Raw genomic sequence first — 15,877 nt, forward strand, 5'->3', positions numbered from 1 at the left:
CTGCAAGGGAATATGGGTGCAACTGATTAATAGCCAATCATGCAATTAACAGCCAATAACAGAAAATCATTTCTACCTAATATGGGATGTTGGGTAGGGAGGGAGTTATACTTAGGTCAATAGGGCTCTCTATCTGTTAGAAAGCTTTTCCTGACATCCAGCCTCAAATTGCTGCTCCATTTAGGGAGCATGCCTTCTTCTAATGTCCCCAGTGCCTTCAAGCTGATCCTCCTGTGTTACAGTCTTCATTTCCCTGGTCACCTTTGTCTGGATGCCCTCCTATCATCCAGGGCCCAGACCTAAATACCATATTCCAGATCTGACCAGGCCAGGTCACAGCTGACGGGGAGGGTCACTCTCTAAGCCCCAGATCATGGGAGCTTCACTGACCACCATACCCCATTGCTGACTCACCTTGAGATTGCAGTACACTCAGCCCAAGTCACTTTCAGACAAGCTGCCCTCATCTAGTACTTGGAAGCCAGGTATAAGCCCTCTGGCATCTCATCTGAGTAGATTTAACCCATCACTGGAGCTGTCAAAACCTTTTTCACCTAAGGTGTTAATCTGCAATTTTAATAAGCAACAAAATCTATCCCTTTATCCGAATCACTGCTAAGTACATTAGGCCAGGACCAAGCACAGATCCCTGGGGAATCCTTGCAATAGGTGGGGCAAGAGCTCCCAACAATGAAAGCTATTTTATCTCAAAGCAAAAAAGGTTCAGCCTCTATCCTATCTCAGACCCAGACTGAGTTTGTGTGACTATCTTAGGCCCTGGGCACACACTAAACACCCGGTTTTAGGCCCTGGAGACCTTCTAGTTGGGCTGTTCATCCTGAGGGGCCTCACACAAGACCTTCCGGCTCTCCTTATCCTAGCCTGGAATGCTCCAGCTCCAAGAGGCCTTTACCAACTCCCTCAGCTGCTAGTCCCCTCCCCCTCAAATTACCGTCTGTCTATTAGACATAGCTTTTACTTATCTTTGAACATATTCGCTCCCCACCCCCCATGTAACTCCTCCAACACAGTTATTTTTTGTCTGTGTCCCTCGAGCCTCAAGGTGCCTGGCACACAGTAGGCTCTTGGTAAGTATTTGTTGATGGATTGACTGGTTGAGTACCCAGACACTACAGAGTAGGGACAGGCCTGGATTCCAGTGGACAGTGTAGACTCAGCTCTAGGGCCCCTCCACCCCCAGGGTTTAGTCATCATAGAGGGACCAATCAAGGACCAGGCCCTGGGCTGGGAGTCCTCAGGATCTGGGTTCAAAGTCCCAGTTTCAGCCTCAGTGACGTGAGGGGGTGGGGACTAGATGGTCTCTAAGATCCAGCCCAGCTCTAAATCTTTGGATTCTATGGATAGAGCTGCAAGGGCTGCAAGGGTGTGGGCATTTCCATGGGCCGCCCAAGGGCAGGGCCTGCCTCCTCTGGAAGCAGTTGGGAAAATGACTACATCCGATGATTCCATTGGCTTCCCTTCCCACCTATTGAGGTTCCTCGGGCCCCAGGAAGTCCTGGGACAGCAACAATCTCCCTACCTTCCTTATCCCACCTCCTCCGGGGACCACTTACACACAAAGTGGTGCATCGAAGGGGATGGCTGCAGGAGACTATGCCAAGAAGAGGAGGCCTCTTTGGCCTAGAAAGGCAAACTCTTCGGAGGGGGTGCCCCGAAGGATACATACAATCAAGAAAGGGCTGAAGGGAACAAGCACTGAGCTGTTCATGGGACCCCCGGGCACAGAGATCCAGGCCCTGCCGACCCTTCTTCAGCCTGACAGAGGCAGGATTTGGTCAAGTCCAAAGCCATCCACTCCCACAGTGGGAGATCTCTAGACATCGATGACTGCAGGAAAAGTTGTCCTGGCTTAAGATCTAAGTAGCTTCCCAAAAGTTCGGGAAGGAATTCCTGAATGATGGACCCAGAATGGGAAATTCAGATGCTTGGGGACATCCCTGGCCAGCGAGGTTGACGTCCAGGCCCTCCTCGCCCAGGTGTCCTAACTGTCATTTCTAGAGCCCCTCGTAAGCTTACAAGGGGCTCTCCTTACAACACCTCTGGGAGGTAGGTAGTGTAAGTATTATTTTCCCCATTTTACAGAGGAGGAAACTGAGGCCCAGAAAAGGGCAGTGACTGGCCCAGGATCACAGAGGAAGTGGTAGAACCAGGATTTGAATTCCAAATCCAGGGCTTTTGCCACTAAGCCATGCTGGTTTCTACAAACTTGAGCACCTAAGTGCACGCATGTGGGTGGGCACACAGACACACAAGCACACACGGACAAAGCTCCCAAGCTGCCCCTGGGGACCTAAAGCACTCAGGGGGCATCCCCTCAGTGCAAGGAATGGCAATGAAGAAACTAATTCAGGCAAGGTTATTCAGCTGCAAGCCAGTTCAATTCCCCAATGACTGGCTATGGTGGCAGGGCCCTATGTGGGGCCCAGACATCCTTCACTTCCCCCCTCCCCCCCTCCCCAAGGAGCTCACAGTCTAGTCAGGGCAACAGAAAGAGCACCCAAAAGTTAGCACTGCCCAGCCTAAGTGGGGGCTTTTGTGGGCACCGACCTCCTCCAGTCACCCAAGCCACCTCTCCACCCACCAGTTTGGGGCATTTTTCTCTGAAGGTGCATGTCTCTGACTGTCCCTGAAACCCAGGGCTTGGCTCCAGGGATGCCCAACTAATTATGGTCAAAAATGGCAAAGGGCTGGTGACAAGTTTCACTGGCTTCATGCCGGCATTTGAGGATCAGAGGATCTCTATTATTAGAGGGGACCTTCAAGATCATCTAGTTCAACCCCTCATCTTACAGATAAGGAAACTGAGGCTCAATAAGGTGAAGGGACTTGCCCAAGATCACAGAGTTAGGGAGTGGCAGAGCTGAGGTTCAAAGCCATGTAATGTGGCTGGAAATCCAGAGCTCTCCTACTGCCCCTTGCTGCTTCTAGTCAGGCCCTGGTTGGCAAAACTGGCTGGGCCTCTCCTAGATGCAGCAAGGTTAGAGGCCAGGTTCTTTAACACAGAGGGTCCCAGAGGGCTTGGGCAGAAACAATAAGGCTGATGGTGGAGAGCTCCCCTCCACCCTATGCTTGGTGGTGCCCTTGACTTCTCTCCAAGCTCCTCCAGGTGACACCAAAGTAAGCACCAGGGAGAGGGGTGAGAGGAGGGTTCCATTTAAGATGGCAGCCATGAGAGATTCACCTAGAGATGGCCCTGGCACTTGACTGGTGGGTGGAGCTTCCTTGAGGAGTCCTTCTCCAAAGAGGGCCAAAAATCCCTCTCTTCAGAGCTCCCCTTCTCCCCTACCTCCTTCAGCTCCGGCCCTGGGCTCCTGGAAAGGGCCCAGGGCTCCAGCCAGCACCACTCCTGATTGGGTCAGGTTAGGCTCAGTTACCAGCAGGGCCCCTGGACTGGTGGCGAGTTCCAGTTCAGCCACGGGGGTCAGGCCGACAGAAGGGCAGCTGGTGGGGGTCTGGGGCAGCACTGGGATCCCTGGGGCTTCCTGGGGCTGAGAGTTACCCAGGAGCCCCTGCATTTGAAGCTGCTGAGGCTGCCGCAGGGTCTCGTCAGCCACCACACCCTGCAGGTAGGAAGGGGGCCCAGGAAGTGCCTCCTTCACTCCGGGAGTCCTAATGATGGCAGCAACTAGGGTCCCCGGGGGCCTGGATGCAGGCCCAAGGGCTGCTGATGAGAGGCTGCTAAGGACAAATGGGCGACCTGCTGTGGCCGAGCCCTCTGAGAAGTTAGATCCCAGAGGGAAGGCAGCCTGCAGGGTGACAATGTCCTTGAAGGCTGAGGCTGAAGGGACCCCCTGGAGGACAATTTGCGGTGAGGTGGCCGAGGTGGCTGAGGAGCCACCCGCCAGCACTGTGGCCAGTGGGATGGTCTGAAGAGTCAGGGCTCCGAGACCTGAGCTGGCTCCTGCTGCAGACGCTCCACTGTGGTTAGAAACCAAAGATGCACTGAGGAAAAAGAAAACAAGCCAGATGAGGCAGGGGGCAACACCCCCAAAATACTCTCTGCTTTACCACCTCTAAGCATTTGCTTAACACATCCCCTCTGCCTGGAATGTCTTCTCTCTCTCTTCACCAGTCCAATTACTACCTTCTTTTAAAGTGTAAGTAACTGTACCTTCTCCAGGAAGGTGATTCCCTTCTCCTTGTAGCATTTTCTTAGGGTTCTTAATCAAGGGTTGGAAGGCATTACATTATTATATATGCAAGAGACATTAGAAGTTGTCTAATTCAACTCTTTCATTTTCTAGATGGGGAAATTGAGGCCCAGAAAATGGAAATGACTCATCCAAGGTCATACAGGTAGATGGGATTTGAACTCAGGTACTCTGACTCTAGTACCAGGGATCTTTTCATTTACTGCACTGCTTCCCCTTTGTTCTGCCTTTCTCATGTAGCTTTTACATTATATTATATTATTATATTATATTAATCATTTTCACTACAGTTCTCTGTGTATGGGTCTTGGCCCCCTACTAGAGTATTACCTACTTGAGGACAGGAACCAGGGCCTATCCAAACTTTGCATGACCTTTGCATGACCTGTGCCTAGCACAGGAGTTGGTTTATAGCAGGTGCTTAATGGATGTTTGTTGAAAGAAATAATCCAAGTTAGAGAAGCTATGTATACCATGTGGAGCACATAGATCTCAGAGCTAGAAAGATATGGGTTCAAGTCCTACGCCTGATACATCCAGGCTTTGTGATCCTGAGCAAGTCACTTCATCTCTCAATGCTCTAGAGACACAGTTAGCACAAAAGTAATGAGGCATCCTGAGGTGGAGGCCAAGGTCCCCCAGATCCCAAGACAGTGACCTGTCTCTGGTCAAAGGGCAAGGAGGCCTAGCCCCTGGGGAGAAACTGTCAAAGCAAATCTTATATTCTGGGGTTTGCCCAGGGTGAGGGAAAACGGCAGTGGCCCAGCCTTTGGAGGAGAGGTCCAGGTCATCTTGTCGAGCCCAGGGTCCTGGGCCCGCCCTTGTTCTCGAAGTGGCAGGCTGTGGAACAATACTTCGGCCCCAGTCCTAGCTGCCCCATCAATTAACTTTGGCCAAGTCATACTCTCTCTGTACCTCTGCTTCTGGATACCAACACCTGCTTCCCTGACCTCACCAGGCTGTTTCAACAAATAAATGAGATCACAGTTGTAAAAGCACTCAGCAAGGTGATCCTGACAGCAGGTAGTCAGAGAGAGCACCAAGGATCTTACCTGACTGTGCGGGCCAGAGTCCCACGAGCCTCACCAGGAGGGGCTGCCACGGCAGCAGTAGCCGAGGGAGCCATGGCAGCTATGGCAGCAGCTGAGCTTTCCTTGGCCACAGCTTGAAGGCTCAAGGCCACCTGCGGGCCTTGTTGCAGAGCTTCCCTAGGGGGATCCTTCTTCTGCTGAGTGGAAGGCCGTGCTGAAGCCTTCGAAGCAGCTCGGCGTGGAGGTGGGGCCTGTTGGAATTCAGCACTGGCCTCATCACCCTCTTCATCTTCGATGATCACCAGGTCTTTGGGCATCTCCTTGAACTGGTACACCAGCCTCTGCCCTTCCACTTTGGAGAGGATGCCCCTCTGATAATAATACCTGGGGGGTAACAGGGCACAGTTAGCACGGAGGGGGATACTGAGGCACAAACCTCAGATGCCTGAGCTGCCCTGCCAGTGGCCAGGAAAGCCCTTTACTAGCTCAACTTCCAAAGACCTTGGAAATAATCATAATTCCAAGGTCTTTGGAAACTGATCTGGCAAAGAGATTTCCCAAACATGTTCACCAACACAATAATATTAATTATCCTCATCATCACCACCATCATCATCATCACCACTACTCCTACCCCTACCACTATTACTCAGAGATAAACCGGAACACATGTTGTAATCCATGACTCACTCCTCTTGACAAGTCTTGTCGGTGTGACTCTGGACAAGAGCCTTCAGCTCTCAGTAAAGCCTTAGGCAACTCTGGAGAATTCCTAACTGGGGTCCATATAGCTCACCAAAGGGTCGGTGGATAAATTTCAAAGGGTCTGTGTGATCTTGGATTGGAAAAAAAAATTACATCTTTATTTTCACTAACCTTTGGTTTCCTTTGTAAGTCTATGTATTTTAATTTATGCATTTAAAAACCTGATTTTGAGAATGGGTTCATAGCTTTTACTAGCCTGACTGTCCAAGGAAGGGGTCCAGGACCCCCCAAAAGACTCTAAGCTGTAGAGCAGATGCCAATCTGTATTGGTAGAGAGGTTTTCTCACTATAACTTTCCTAAACTAAAGAAATCACCAATCTGATCAAATAAATAATAATAGATCTCTCACATTTCCATTGCTTTGAAATTGACAAAGGACTTTCCATATATTATCTCCTTTAAGGGAAGTAGAGGCTCACTGGTGGAAACAGTTTCACTCACCTAGGGAATTCCTGCAGGGATTAGGGAAGAGGGGCAGGGATTGGGACTAGGGCTGGGCAATAATCAGAAAACTCAGGGGGAGAGAGGTTAGTTGGAGCTGGCAGGAGCTCCCCCACCCAGAGGTGAGGGTAGCCTCAGTCCTAGGGGAAGGCATCAGCCTCCTGTATCCCTGGAGGGCAAAGCAAGAGACCCAAAGCAGGAAAGACTAGTAGGACATGGAGAAGGGGTCGATGCTGCTGGGTCAGGACCCCCTGAACAGGTTTACCTCAGTGCTCGCCCCATGGTCTCATAGTTCATGTCCGGCTTGTTTTTCTGCTTCCCCCACAGCTTTGACACAGCCTTGGAGTCCACCAGCTTGAAAATTCCCTTCTCACGCTGAGTCCACTTTATGTATTTGGGGCAAGTGTTCTTATCCTGCAGGAGAGCCAGCAGAAACTCCCAAAGGTAGATGGTATTCCCTGGAAGAAGAAACATTAGCAGTCACAGAAGAGTTCATTGGTTCCCCAATCAGACTGGGGGCTCCCTGAGGGCAGGCACAATGCCTGTCTCCTAACCAGACTGAGGACAGGCACAATGCCTCCCCCTTCAACAGACCAGGGCCTCTTCAACAACTGGGGCCCTGTCTCCATCCTCCCCCCAGTTCAGGCTCCAATGCCAGAAGGTGACCAAGAGAGAGAGTGAGTAAGGGAAGGAGCTAGGGAGGGAGGGAGGGAGGGGGAAGGGGAGAGAGAGAGAAGGAGAGAGCGCACAGTCTGTACCTTTGCCATCCTTAGACTTCTTCCGAATAGGGAAGTCAGGCTCATTGACTGGTGAGGAACAACGGGGTGCTTTTGCCTTCTGGGCTGTAAAGGGAGAGGTGGATGGGGAAGCAGGATGAGAACAGGGCCTCAGTGCCCCAGCACCGAGCAGAGGGCAGCAGATGAGCCTGACTTGGCCAATCCACTGAGGCACACAATGCAGCTTCTCCCACTTACACCTCATTCCATGGTGTCCCAACCCCAGTCTGGGGGCCCAAAAGGCAGGCATGATGAGGCCTGCTTTTAGGGGGCCCCATAAACTCCTTATACGTTGGCCTCCTCTGTGCTGGTTTGTAAACACATCAGCAGCACATGACTAGTTCAGGTTCAAAGGCATTTTGTGTGTGTGCGTATGTGTGTGTGTGTGTGTGTGTGTGTGTGTGTTGAGGTGGGCAGGTATATGTGTGTATATGTATATATATATACATATATGTACAGATGTGTATACACACACACATATACATATATAGAGAGAGCTGCCCATCTTCCCCCTGCCCCCCATGCAGACAGCAAGGGCTGATGTAGGAGAGTAGCCCCCCTGCTGTAATGTAGAAAGAGAACTAGGCCATAAGCAATAACAAATATCAAGTCAGAGAATTTGGGGAGACTTCTATAAACTGATGTGGAGCAAAGCAAGCAGAACCAGGAGGAAAACAATATGGACAGGCTTCATAACTCTGGCTAACTGGAGTGCGACCAATGGAGATTTCAGAAGCTAGATGGTGAAGCCTCTTCCTACCTCTGAGCAGAGAGGAGTGCACAATAGGTATAGAGTGAGACATACACTATCACCGTGGCCAGTGTGATGATGAATTTTGTTTGACTGTGTTTATTGGTTATGAGGGAGTATTCTATTGAGGGCTTGGGGGGAATCACTGGGGAAATAACAGTGATATTAAAAAATAAGAGAAAAAGGAGGAAGAAGAGAAGGAAGGAAGAAGGCAAAGGGAGGGGAAGGGGACAGAGGAAGAACAATGAGAGAGAGGGGAGGGAAAGAGAAGAAAAAAGGAGGAAAGGGAAAAGGAGGAGAGGGAGACAGAAAGAAATGGAGGGGGGGAGAGAAAGAAATAAGTGGGGGAAGAAGGAGAAAGAGGAAAAAGCAAAAGGAAAACAAAGAAGGATTGGTCTGAGAGTCCTGGTCCCCAGCTTCCTTTTGGTCCCAGATCTGCCACCAACCCATTGGCTAGGTGACTTCTGACAAATTCCTTAATCCTGGCATGACAGACACAGGAGAGGTTGAGAAGCCCTCTTGGGTTGGGCAGATTCATCCCAAGGAGTCCCTCTCCAATGGCTTTTGATGCAATTTGGGGCCCCAGAGGCCCCTGCACCTTCTTCAACTGTGATGTTTGTCCACTGTGAGATAACTGCTCTGGGAACTCAGTTTACCCCTGAGTAAAATGAGGCAGCTGGATTAGATCAGAGTGATTCTCCTTTCTGTAGCAATTTAAGGTTCACAACATGCTTTCCTCACAACCCTGAAAAGGAAGGTGTATGATTTTCCCCATCTTACAGAGGGAGAAACTGAGGCCCAGAAAAGAGAAGGGATTTGTTTATGGTCAATTCAATTCATTTCAATAAGTGTTTATGAAGTGCCTACTGTGGGCCAGGTACCCTACCAAGACACGGGGGGGGGGGGGTGTCAAAAAAGCAATCACACAAATAAACAAAAACAGTGCCAGTAAAAGTCAGGGAGTTTACATTTCACTGGGGGTAGGGGGGAGTGTAGGGAGAGGCAATACAAAACAAATCCAAAGTAATTTCCACAGGTAGCAACTGAGGGGTAAGGAATTAGGGGCCCAGGGGGCAGTGGTATACCTTAGCTGAACTTTCCAGAAAGCTGGAGGTTGATTGAGACAGAGCAGAGAAGCAAATATATTCAAAATGGAGGGGGGTGGGCAGCGGCCTATGCAGAAGCACTGAGATGGGAGATGAACCGATGAGGAACGGCCAGTTTGTCTGGAACATTGGGGCGGGGGGAATGGGCAGGAAGCCTGGAAAGGTAGCCTACAGTAACATTGGGAAAGGTTTGAATAGCCTAACTGGAGGGCTTCTACCTTTTCCTAAAGGAAAAAAAAAAGCCATGAGAGTTTCTTGAGCTGAGGAGTGACTCAGTGAGACCAGTGCCTTAGGAATATCAAGCTGGGAGCTGGATTGGAGAGAGGAGGGAGGGAGGGAGGGAGATAGGCCAAATTAGGAGTCTCAGCTATAGTGGAGAGGAGAGGTGATTCGGGCCTGGGCTGGGGCAGGGGGAGGGAGGAGGGGCTCCCGCTGTGGAGGCAGAATTGACAGTGGTTGTTGACTAATTGGATATGAGGGGGTGAGAAAAAGTATGGACGATGACTCAGACGTTTTTGAACCTGAGTGACTGGAAGGATAGTGATGCCTTAGGAAGAGAAATGTTCAGAAGAGGGGAGGATTGGGGTGGGGGGAGATAATGAATTCTGCTTTGGACATGATGAATTTGAGATCTCTACAACATACAGGGAGTAGAAGTCTGTCAAATGGTGTGGGGAAGATCTGATAAATACAGTGACCTATTAAAATTCAAATCTGAGGCAGCTAGAGGGGCTACCATGGATAGAGTACTGCTTCTGGAGTCAGGAGGACCTAAATTCAAATCTAGTCTGTGTGACCCTGGGCAAACCCCAATGCCTCCAAAATAAAAACAAAAAAAATCATCTCTATTTTTTATGTTCATATGCATTGTACACTTGATAATTTCTTTCCTTTCATATGAAATAGGGGATAGAGGAAGGTTTAATGAAAGCCAAGGGGTCTGAGGATCACAAAAGGTTGGGAATCACTGAAGTAGGTAATTGGTGATATAGGATCAGGACTATGGAGAGCAGCCAGGGTGAATACCTAGATCTGGGAACCCTCTGAACCTTTCAGGTGTCCTGGACTCTTATGGCAATCTGGTAAAACCTATGTCCTCCTTCTTAGAAGCAGGTTTGCAAATAATTGGAGGAAATGCTACCTTTCAGAAAGAGGTTAGTGAAAACAAAGATATCATTTTTCCCATCCAAATTCGTGGACTCCTTGAAATCCATCCACTGACCCCTTGGTGGATCTGGACTCCAGGTTAAGAACCCTTGACGTAGAAGATAGCTGAATTCATGTTGTCAGAACCAGGATTTGAATGCAGGACTCCCTAGACTCTGCCTCTAGATATGATCTCTAAGCACCTATCAGCTCAAACATTCCGTAATTCTTTTACTGCCCTAGTTCTAGCACAGAAACTGAGGTCCGTGGTGGTGGTGATAATAAGGAATCACAGGCTGTGAGACTGAAAAGGACCTCAGGGGTCACTTAGTTCAACCCCTGCATCTTAAACAGGAGGAAACTGAGGCCCCCGGAAGGCAAATATGTGAGGTCTAAGGTCACACAGAGTCAGGATTGGAGCAGTCTTTTGACTGCTGTTACTCAAACTCAGGTCTGTTCCCTGCCAGCCTAGGACTCTACCTGATTACTGATTGGTTCACTACTTTATCAGTTCCAGAGTAGTTACTCACAACAGCCCAGTGAGGTAGGCAGGGCAGGTACTATTTCTACTTTACAGAGGAGGAAACAGAGAGGTTAAGTGACTTAACCCAAGATCACAAAGAAATTCATTAAGCATTAAGCATTTCTTACTCACCTCTTATTTGCCAGGTTAGGGATACAAAGACAAAACTCAAACAATCCCTGTCCTCAAACAACTCCCATCCTTAAGGGCAGTTAGAATAAGGGAATACAAAGTGATTTCCAGGAGAGGAAAGCTTTGTGCCTTGGAAGAGAGAGGTAACACCAGAGATGAGACTTGGAGAGAGATGGGGATTCCTGAGAGTGGGGATGAGGAGGGAGAGCATTCCAGGTCAAGGTCAGGTGGCCAGTTTGGCTAAAACATATTGTTGCATGAGGGCTGGGCTGAAGCCGGATTGTTCAGGACTTTAAATGTCATTGAGATGGTCATTTTTCCTGGAGGTAGTAGCATCACGGACAGTTTTTTGTGGCTGGACCTGTGAAACTCATTTTAGGCAACTGTGTGAAGGATGAACTGGAGGGGAGGGGGAAGCTGGAGGTAGGGAGGCTACTACCATGGTCTGGTGGAAGGTATAGGAGGGCCTGAGCTAGATGTGGGAGTAGACAGAAAGGCCCCACTGAGGCACATGTTTTGGAGGTAGGATTGATGAGACTAGGCAATTGGCTCATTCTGGGGTGGGAGGGTTGAGGGAGTTAGAGGTAAAAGATAAGGATAGAAGCTAGGATGTTCAAACCTGGGAAATGGTTTTTAAGGTGTTCCAGGACTTTCTCTGGGTTTTTTTATTTCATGGGCACCAAGCACAGCCCTTGGGCTATTTGTCTGGGAACACACCTCCAGCTAAAGTTTAGCATCTCAAGAAAGCCAGAAAGTAGTGCTCATGGTTGCATTTCAGGCACTGTGGCAGGTCAAGAGGGAACTATCTGTACCCCTTGCAGAATCCCAAGTGTGTAGCCACCTGTGAGCAAAATCAGCTCAGCTCCCTGCACAAACAAAAGTCCTTACCTTTCTTCTTTGGTCTCACTGGCAGAGCCCTCCCAAGGCCTTTGTCCATGGAACTATCCTCTTGCACGGAGAAGTCCTCAGCAGTTACAATCCCACTGGCTGGGATGTCTGCCCCCGAGGAGGGCGAAAGCACACAGTTGGTGAAGGCCCCGGAGGAGTCCTGCTCAGTGAACAGCCCGGAGCCACTGACTGCAAGAGGAAAGGTCCAGATGGACTGAGGTGGGCTCCAGGAGAGGTAGAGGAGCCCTCCCCCAAGGATGGTGGCATCTGGTAGTCTCAAGGTCTGGACATATAACCAGGGCCCTCCAAGTCTCTCAAGTAGCCCCTAGGCCAAGGGAAGGGAGACAGTTTGGTACAACAGAGATAGTCCAGGATGGCGGCAGTTATTGATATTCAGTCATGTCTGCCTCTCTGTGACCCCACTTGGGATTTTGTTGGCAAAGATTCTGGCTTGGTTTGCCATTTTCTTTTCTAGCTCATTTGACAAATGAGAAAACTGAGGCAAATGGGTAAATGACTTGCCCAGGTCATAGAGGCCAAATTTGAACTCAAGAAGATGAATCTTCTTGACTCTAGGCCCAGCACTTTTATCTACTGCACCATCCAGCTTCCCCAGGGTATAAGAGGACCTGAGTTCAAATTTCAGCTCTGCTCCATATTAGCTGTGGGACCTCAGGTAAATAAACCCCTTATCCTCTCTGGGTTCCTTTCTCCCCTCTATAACATGAAGGAATTGAACTTTCCTATTCCAACCCCTCCCCATTAATTCTTTCCCTCTAAGATTATCTTCTCCATATACTACCCATTTTCTCTATGGACATGGTGGTTTGCATACTCTTTCCCCCATTGGCCTGTGAACTCTTTGAGGTAGGGATGCATTGTCTTCCTTTGTATCTCCAGGTTAGTGCTGTGCCTGGTGTCTGACTCGGCTAGGCCCTAATTCCAATGAGGTTTGCAGCAATGGACGACAACCCCCTTTCACCTCTGTCTCTATACTGGCCAGGGGGCCTACACTGCCCTTAGCTGGGGAAATGGCCACCTTGATTCATTTTAGAGCTCTGAGGAAATGCAGGGAGCATTTTCCAGAGAAGGCCACTGAGGCTGAGGGTAGAGAAAAGGACTTGTCCAAGGTCACATATCAAATGAGTGGCAGAGCTCGATCTACAAGCCTGATCTCCAATCCCCCCTCTAAGGATGAAGGCTCACTCCCCAGCAAGGGGCAATTTATTGCTCTACCACAGAGGGCAACGGGAGTGGGAGGGGTCTAGGCTCTGAACAGGAACTGGATGGCACTGGATGCTGAAGGCCCCCTGCTGAGGGTTGGGGGAGGAAACAGCCTTAGGTGGAGCACCAGGCTTAGAAACAAGTAAGATCTAGATTCAAATCCTGTCCTGGGCCCCAGCTGGACAACCCCAGGAAAATCCCTTCACCTCTGGGCATCTCTTTCCTCCATCATATAATGGGAACAATTCCTCAAATTAAATGAGTTTCTGCAATGGCTGAGACCCTGGACCAGGAGTGGGGAACCTGTGGCCTCCAGCCTACATGTTGCCTTCTAGGTCCTCGGGTGCTGCCTTTTGACCGAGTCCAAGTTTTTACAGAACAAATCCTTTGATTCTGGGAAGTTTGGGTTCAGTCAAAGGGCTACACCTGAGGATCTAGAGGGCCACAAGTGGCCCTGAGGCTGCAGGTTCCTCACCCCTACCCTCGACACTCACGTTGCCCTGGAATGGGCTCAGGATCTGGGAGATCTTGGGAGATCTTTCCCAGTGTGGGCTACTTCTGGACTTCCAAGGTCAGAATTCCAACAGCATCACCATCTGTGTCTTCTAAAGCCTGCCTGGGCCAGCCCCCCCACCCCCCGTACTTGTTCCCAAGCAACATCCTTTCCAGCCCTGCCAGCCAGAGGAGGGACTAGAAACTCTATTATCCTCAATTTACAGGAGGGAAACTGAGGTTCAGAGAGGGGAAGAGACTTGCCCAAGGTCACGAGGCTAGGAAGTAGCAGAAGTTGGATTTGAACCCAGGTCCTCTGACTCCCCAGTCTAGCACTCTGTCTCTGGCACCCTGTTGCCTCTCTGCTCTTCGGGGCTTTCCAGGAAGAGGGAGAGTCCAACTCACACATGCGACTTTCATCCAGTATGTTGTTGGGGGCCTCCACGTCAAGCAGGACTTCAGTGGCCATCACCGTCTGGTTGTTGTCATCTGGTGTGAGGGAAGATGGAAGAGGTAAGAGAAGTCCACATGGGGCACAGGCCAAGGACACAGGTCCGGCCAGAGGAAGAGGCTGAGAGGGGTGGTAAGAAGAACCCCAGGAGCTGAGGGGATGCTGTGAGGCACAATGAGGAGGGGAGTCATGGGGAGCCCTATGGCAGAACATCTTTGGATTCAACCCCCTGGTCTCTGACAGAGTCCTGAGGGATGGTTTGAGGGAAGCTGTAGTTGTCATCCAAGTGGAATAGTGGGGAGAGCTCTGGATTTAGAATCAGAGGTCCTGGGTTCAGATCCTAGCTCTGCAGCTCCCCTCGTGATATCATGGCTAAATTACCCCACCCCCAGACCTCAACTTCCTCCTCTGAAAAATGGTGGTGGGGGGCGGGGTGGGCTTATACTAGATGATTCTAAGATTCCCACCTTTCTGAGTTTACTTCCTCACCCCTCCCAGATCTGCTCATAGACCCAATGCTCATTCCCATTTCTACACTGATTCATACCCTTTCGTTCTCCTCCCCCTTTCAAGCTCCATCCCTTAGCCCCCTTGTGAAGCTTGCTCAGACCAGCCCCATCCTAACTCTCCTACTAGATCATAAAATGTCAGAGTTGATGGCCTCAGATGCCATTGAAGGTCCTCATTCTACAAATGATGCAACCGAGGCCCAGGGATGCAATGTAGTTACACAGCAGCAGAGCTGAGACTCAAAACCAGGTCCTCTGATGCCAAATCCAGCGCTCTTTTCACCACACTAAGCCAACTGATACAATACTGTTCTGTTTCATGAGTCTTGTCTCCTCAGTTAGATTATAAACTCCCTGAGGGCCTGGACCATCTCATGATACTTTTGTATCCCCCACAAGAATGAGCACAGGACTGGTCACCCCCTCCCCCTCAGGTGCATCTCTTGGTTACTAGAATGGTCCCTAAGCTCCCTTCTTAAGCAAGTGCCTCAGAAGTCTAGTTGGTGGGCCAGCCCTCCATTCATTTCCACACCTCATTAACACACAGAGATTCCCAGCTGTACCCCCTGTTGGAAGTGATGAGTCTTACTGATTATTTGTCTAAAACTATTCCCTCCCAACTCATGGGGTAGGGAGGGAGGAATATGACTGTTCATGGTCCCTCCTCTTTTCTAAGCCTTTGGTGGACTGTTGGTCCCAGCCCTGGTTCCTCCAGGCTTTTGGGGGCTTAGCTTAAAGAAGGGTCACCAGCCTCCCCCAGGAAGTCTTTCTTGACTTAATTCACTTCCTACTAGCCCATCTGGCCCTCCCTTCTGTTCACCTGCCCAACTTGGAGGCAGAAAGAAGCCAGTGGGAAGCCTCTCTGAGTCAAGCTGTGCTAGGCCTCCCCCCCCAAGTTTTTCTTTGCATACAGCAGCTCCTCCCACCTCCAGCCCCCTCCCACTGAACCTGACCCATCCCAGCCCCAAAGAGGATGGACCTGACACCACAAGGCCTCCCTCCAGGATCTGCCCTTCGGCCACCCCCAGGTCCCGGTCCGCCATGATGCCATTGGGGACTTCATCACGGTCCAGCCCAGAGTAGAGGTGCAGCAGTTCTGGGCAGGGGAGCTGTTCCACAATCACTGCTGGAAACACGGAAGGATCGTCCAGCTGTGGAGGGAAGGGACAGTTGAAGGTATTCCCCCCCAAAAAAAACACACGCCTCCTCCAGGGAGTCCTTCCTGACTCCCTCCTGCACCTTACTAGCTTCTGTGAAAAAATATCCCTCCCTGGGTGATAACCATGGAGAAGGAGAGGCCCCAAAGGTGCTCAATGTCTACAGTGGCCTATGACCCCAATGAGGCAGCCTAAGCCTCTCTCCTTTCTTCTCCTCGGTGTGGCTCCTCCCATCCATGTTCTCATACTATGCCTCCACACCCAGACTTTGGTATGGGTACTGGAAGAGAGGAGCCTGGCTTCAAGGCCTGA

The 15,877-nt window shown here is 50.2% G+C and overlaps 1 protein-coding gene across 2 annotated transcripts in view; it reads right to left on the minus strand.

Annotated features, from left to right (window-relative positions):
- Positions 1–2,883: 2,883 nt before the first annotated feature.
- The window catches only part of ELF4 (E74 like ETS transcription factor 4), a 57,791-nt gene continuing 44,797 nt past the window's right edge, over positions 2,884–15,877 (minus strand). For both annotated transcript variants that reach the window (XM_072626331.1, XM_072626330.1), the window contains exons 3-9: positions 15,388–15,559; positions 13,854–13,937; positions 11,733–11,921; positions 7,169–7,252; positions 6,676–6,868; positions 5,225–5,587; positions 2,884–3,963 (exon numbers count right to left, since the gene is read on the minus strand). In XM_072626331.1, coding sequence (XP_072482432.1) covers positions 3,285–3,963; positions 5,225–5,587; positions 6,676–6,868; positions 7,169–7,252; positions 11,733–11,921; positions 13,854–13,937; positions 15,388–15,559 — 1,764 coding nt within the window. In that variant the 3' untranslated portion in view covers positions 2,884–3,284. The remainder of the gene's footprint in view (positions 3,964–5,224; positions 5,588–6,675; positions 6,869–7,168; positions 7,253–11,732; positions 11,922–13,853; positions 13,938–15,387; positions 15,560–15,877) is intronic.

Source organism: Notamacropus eugenii, chromosome X (genome assembly GCF_028372415.1).
Source record: "Notamacropus eugenii isolate mMacEug1 chromosome X, mMacEug1.pri_v2, whole genome shotgun sequence".
Taxonomy (NCBI): Eukaryota; Metazoa; Chordata; class Mammalia; order Diprotodontia; family Macropodidae; genus Notamacropus; species Notamacropus eugenii.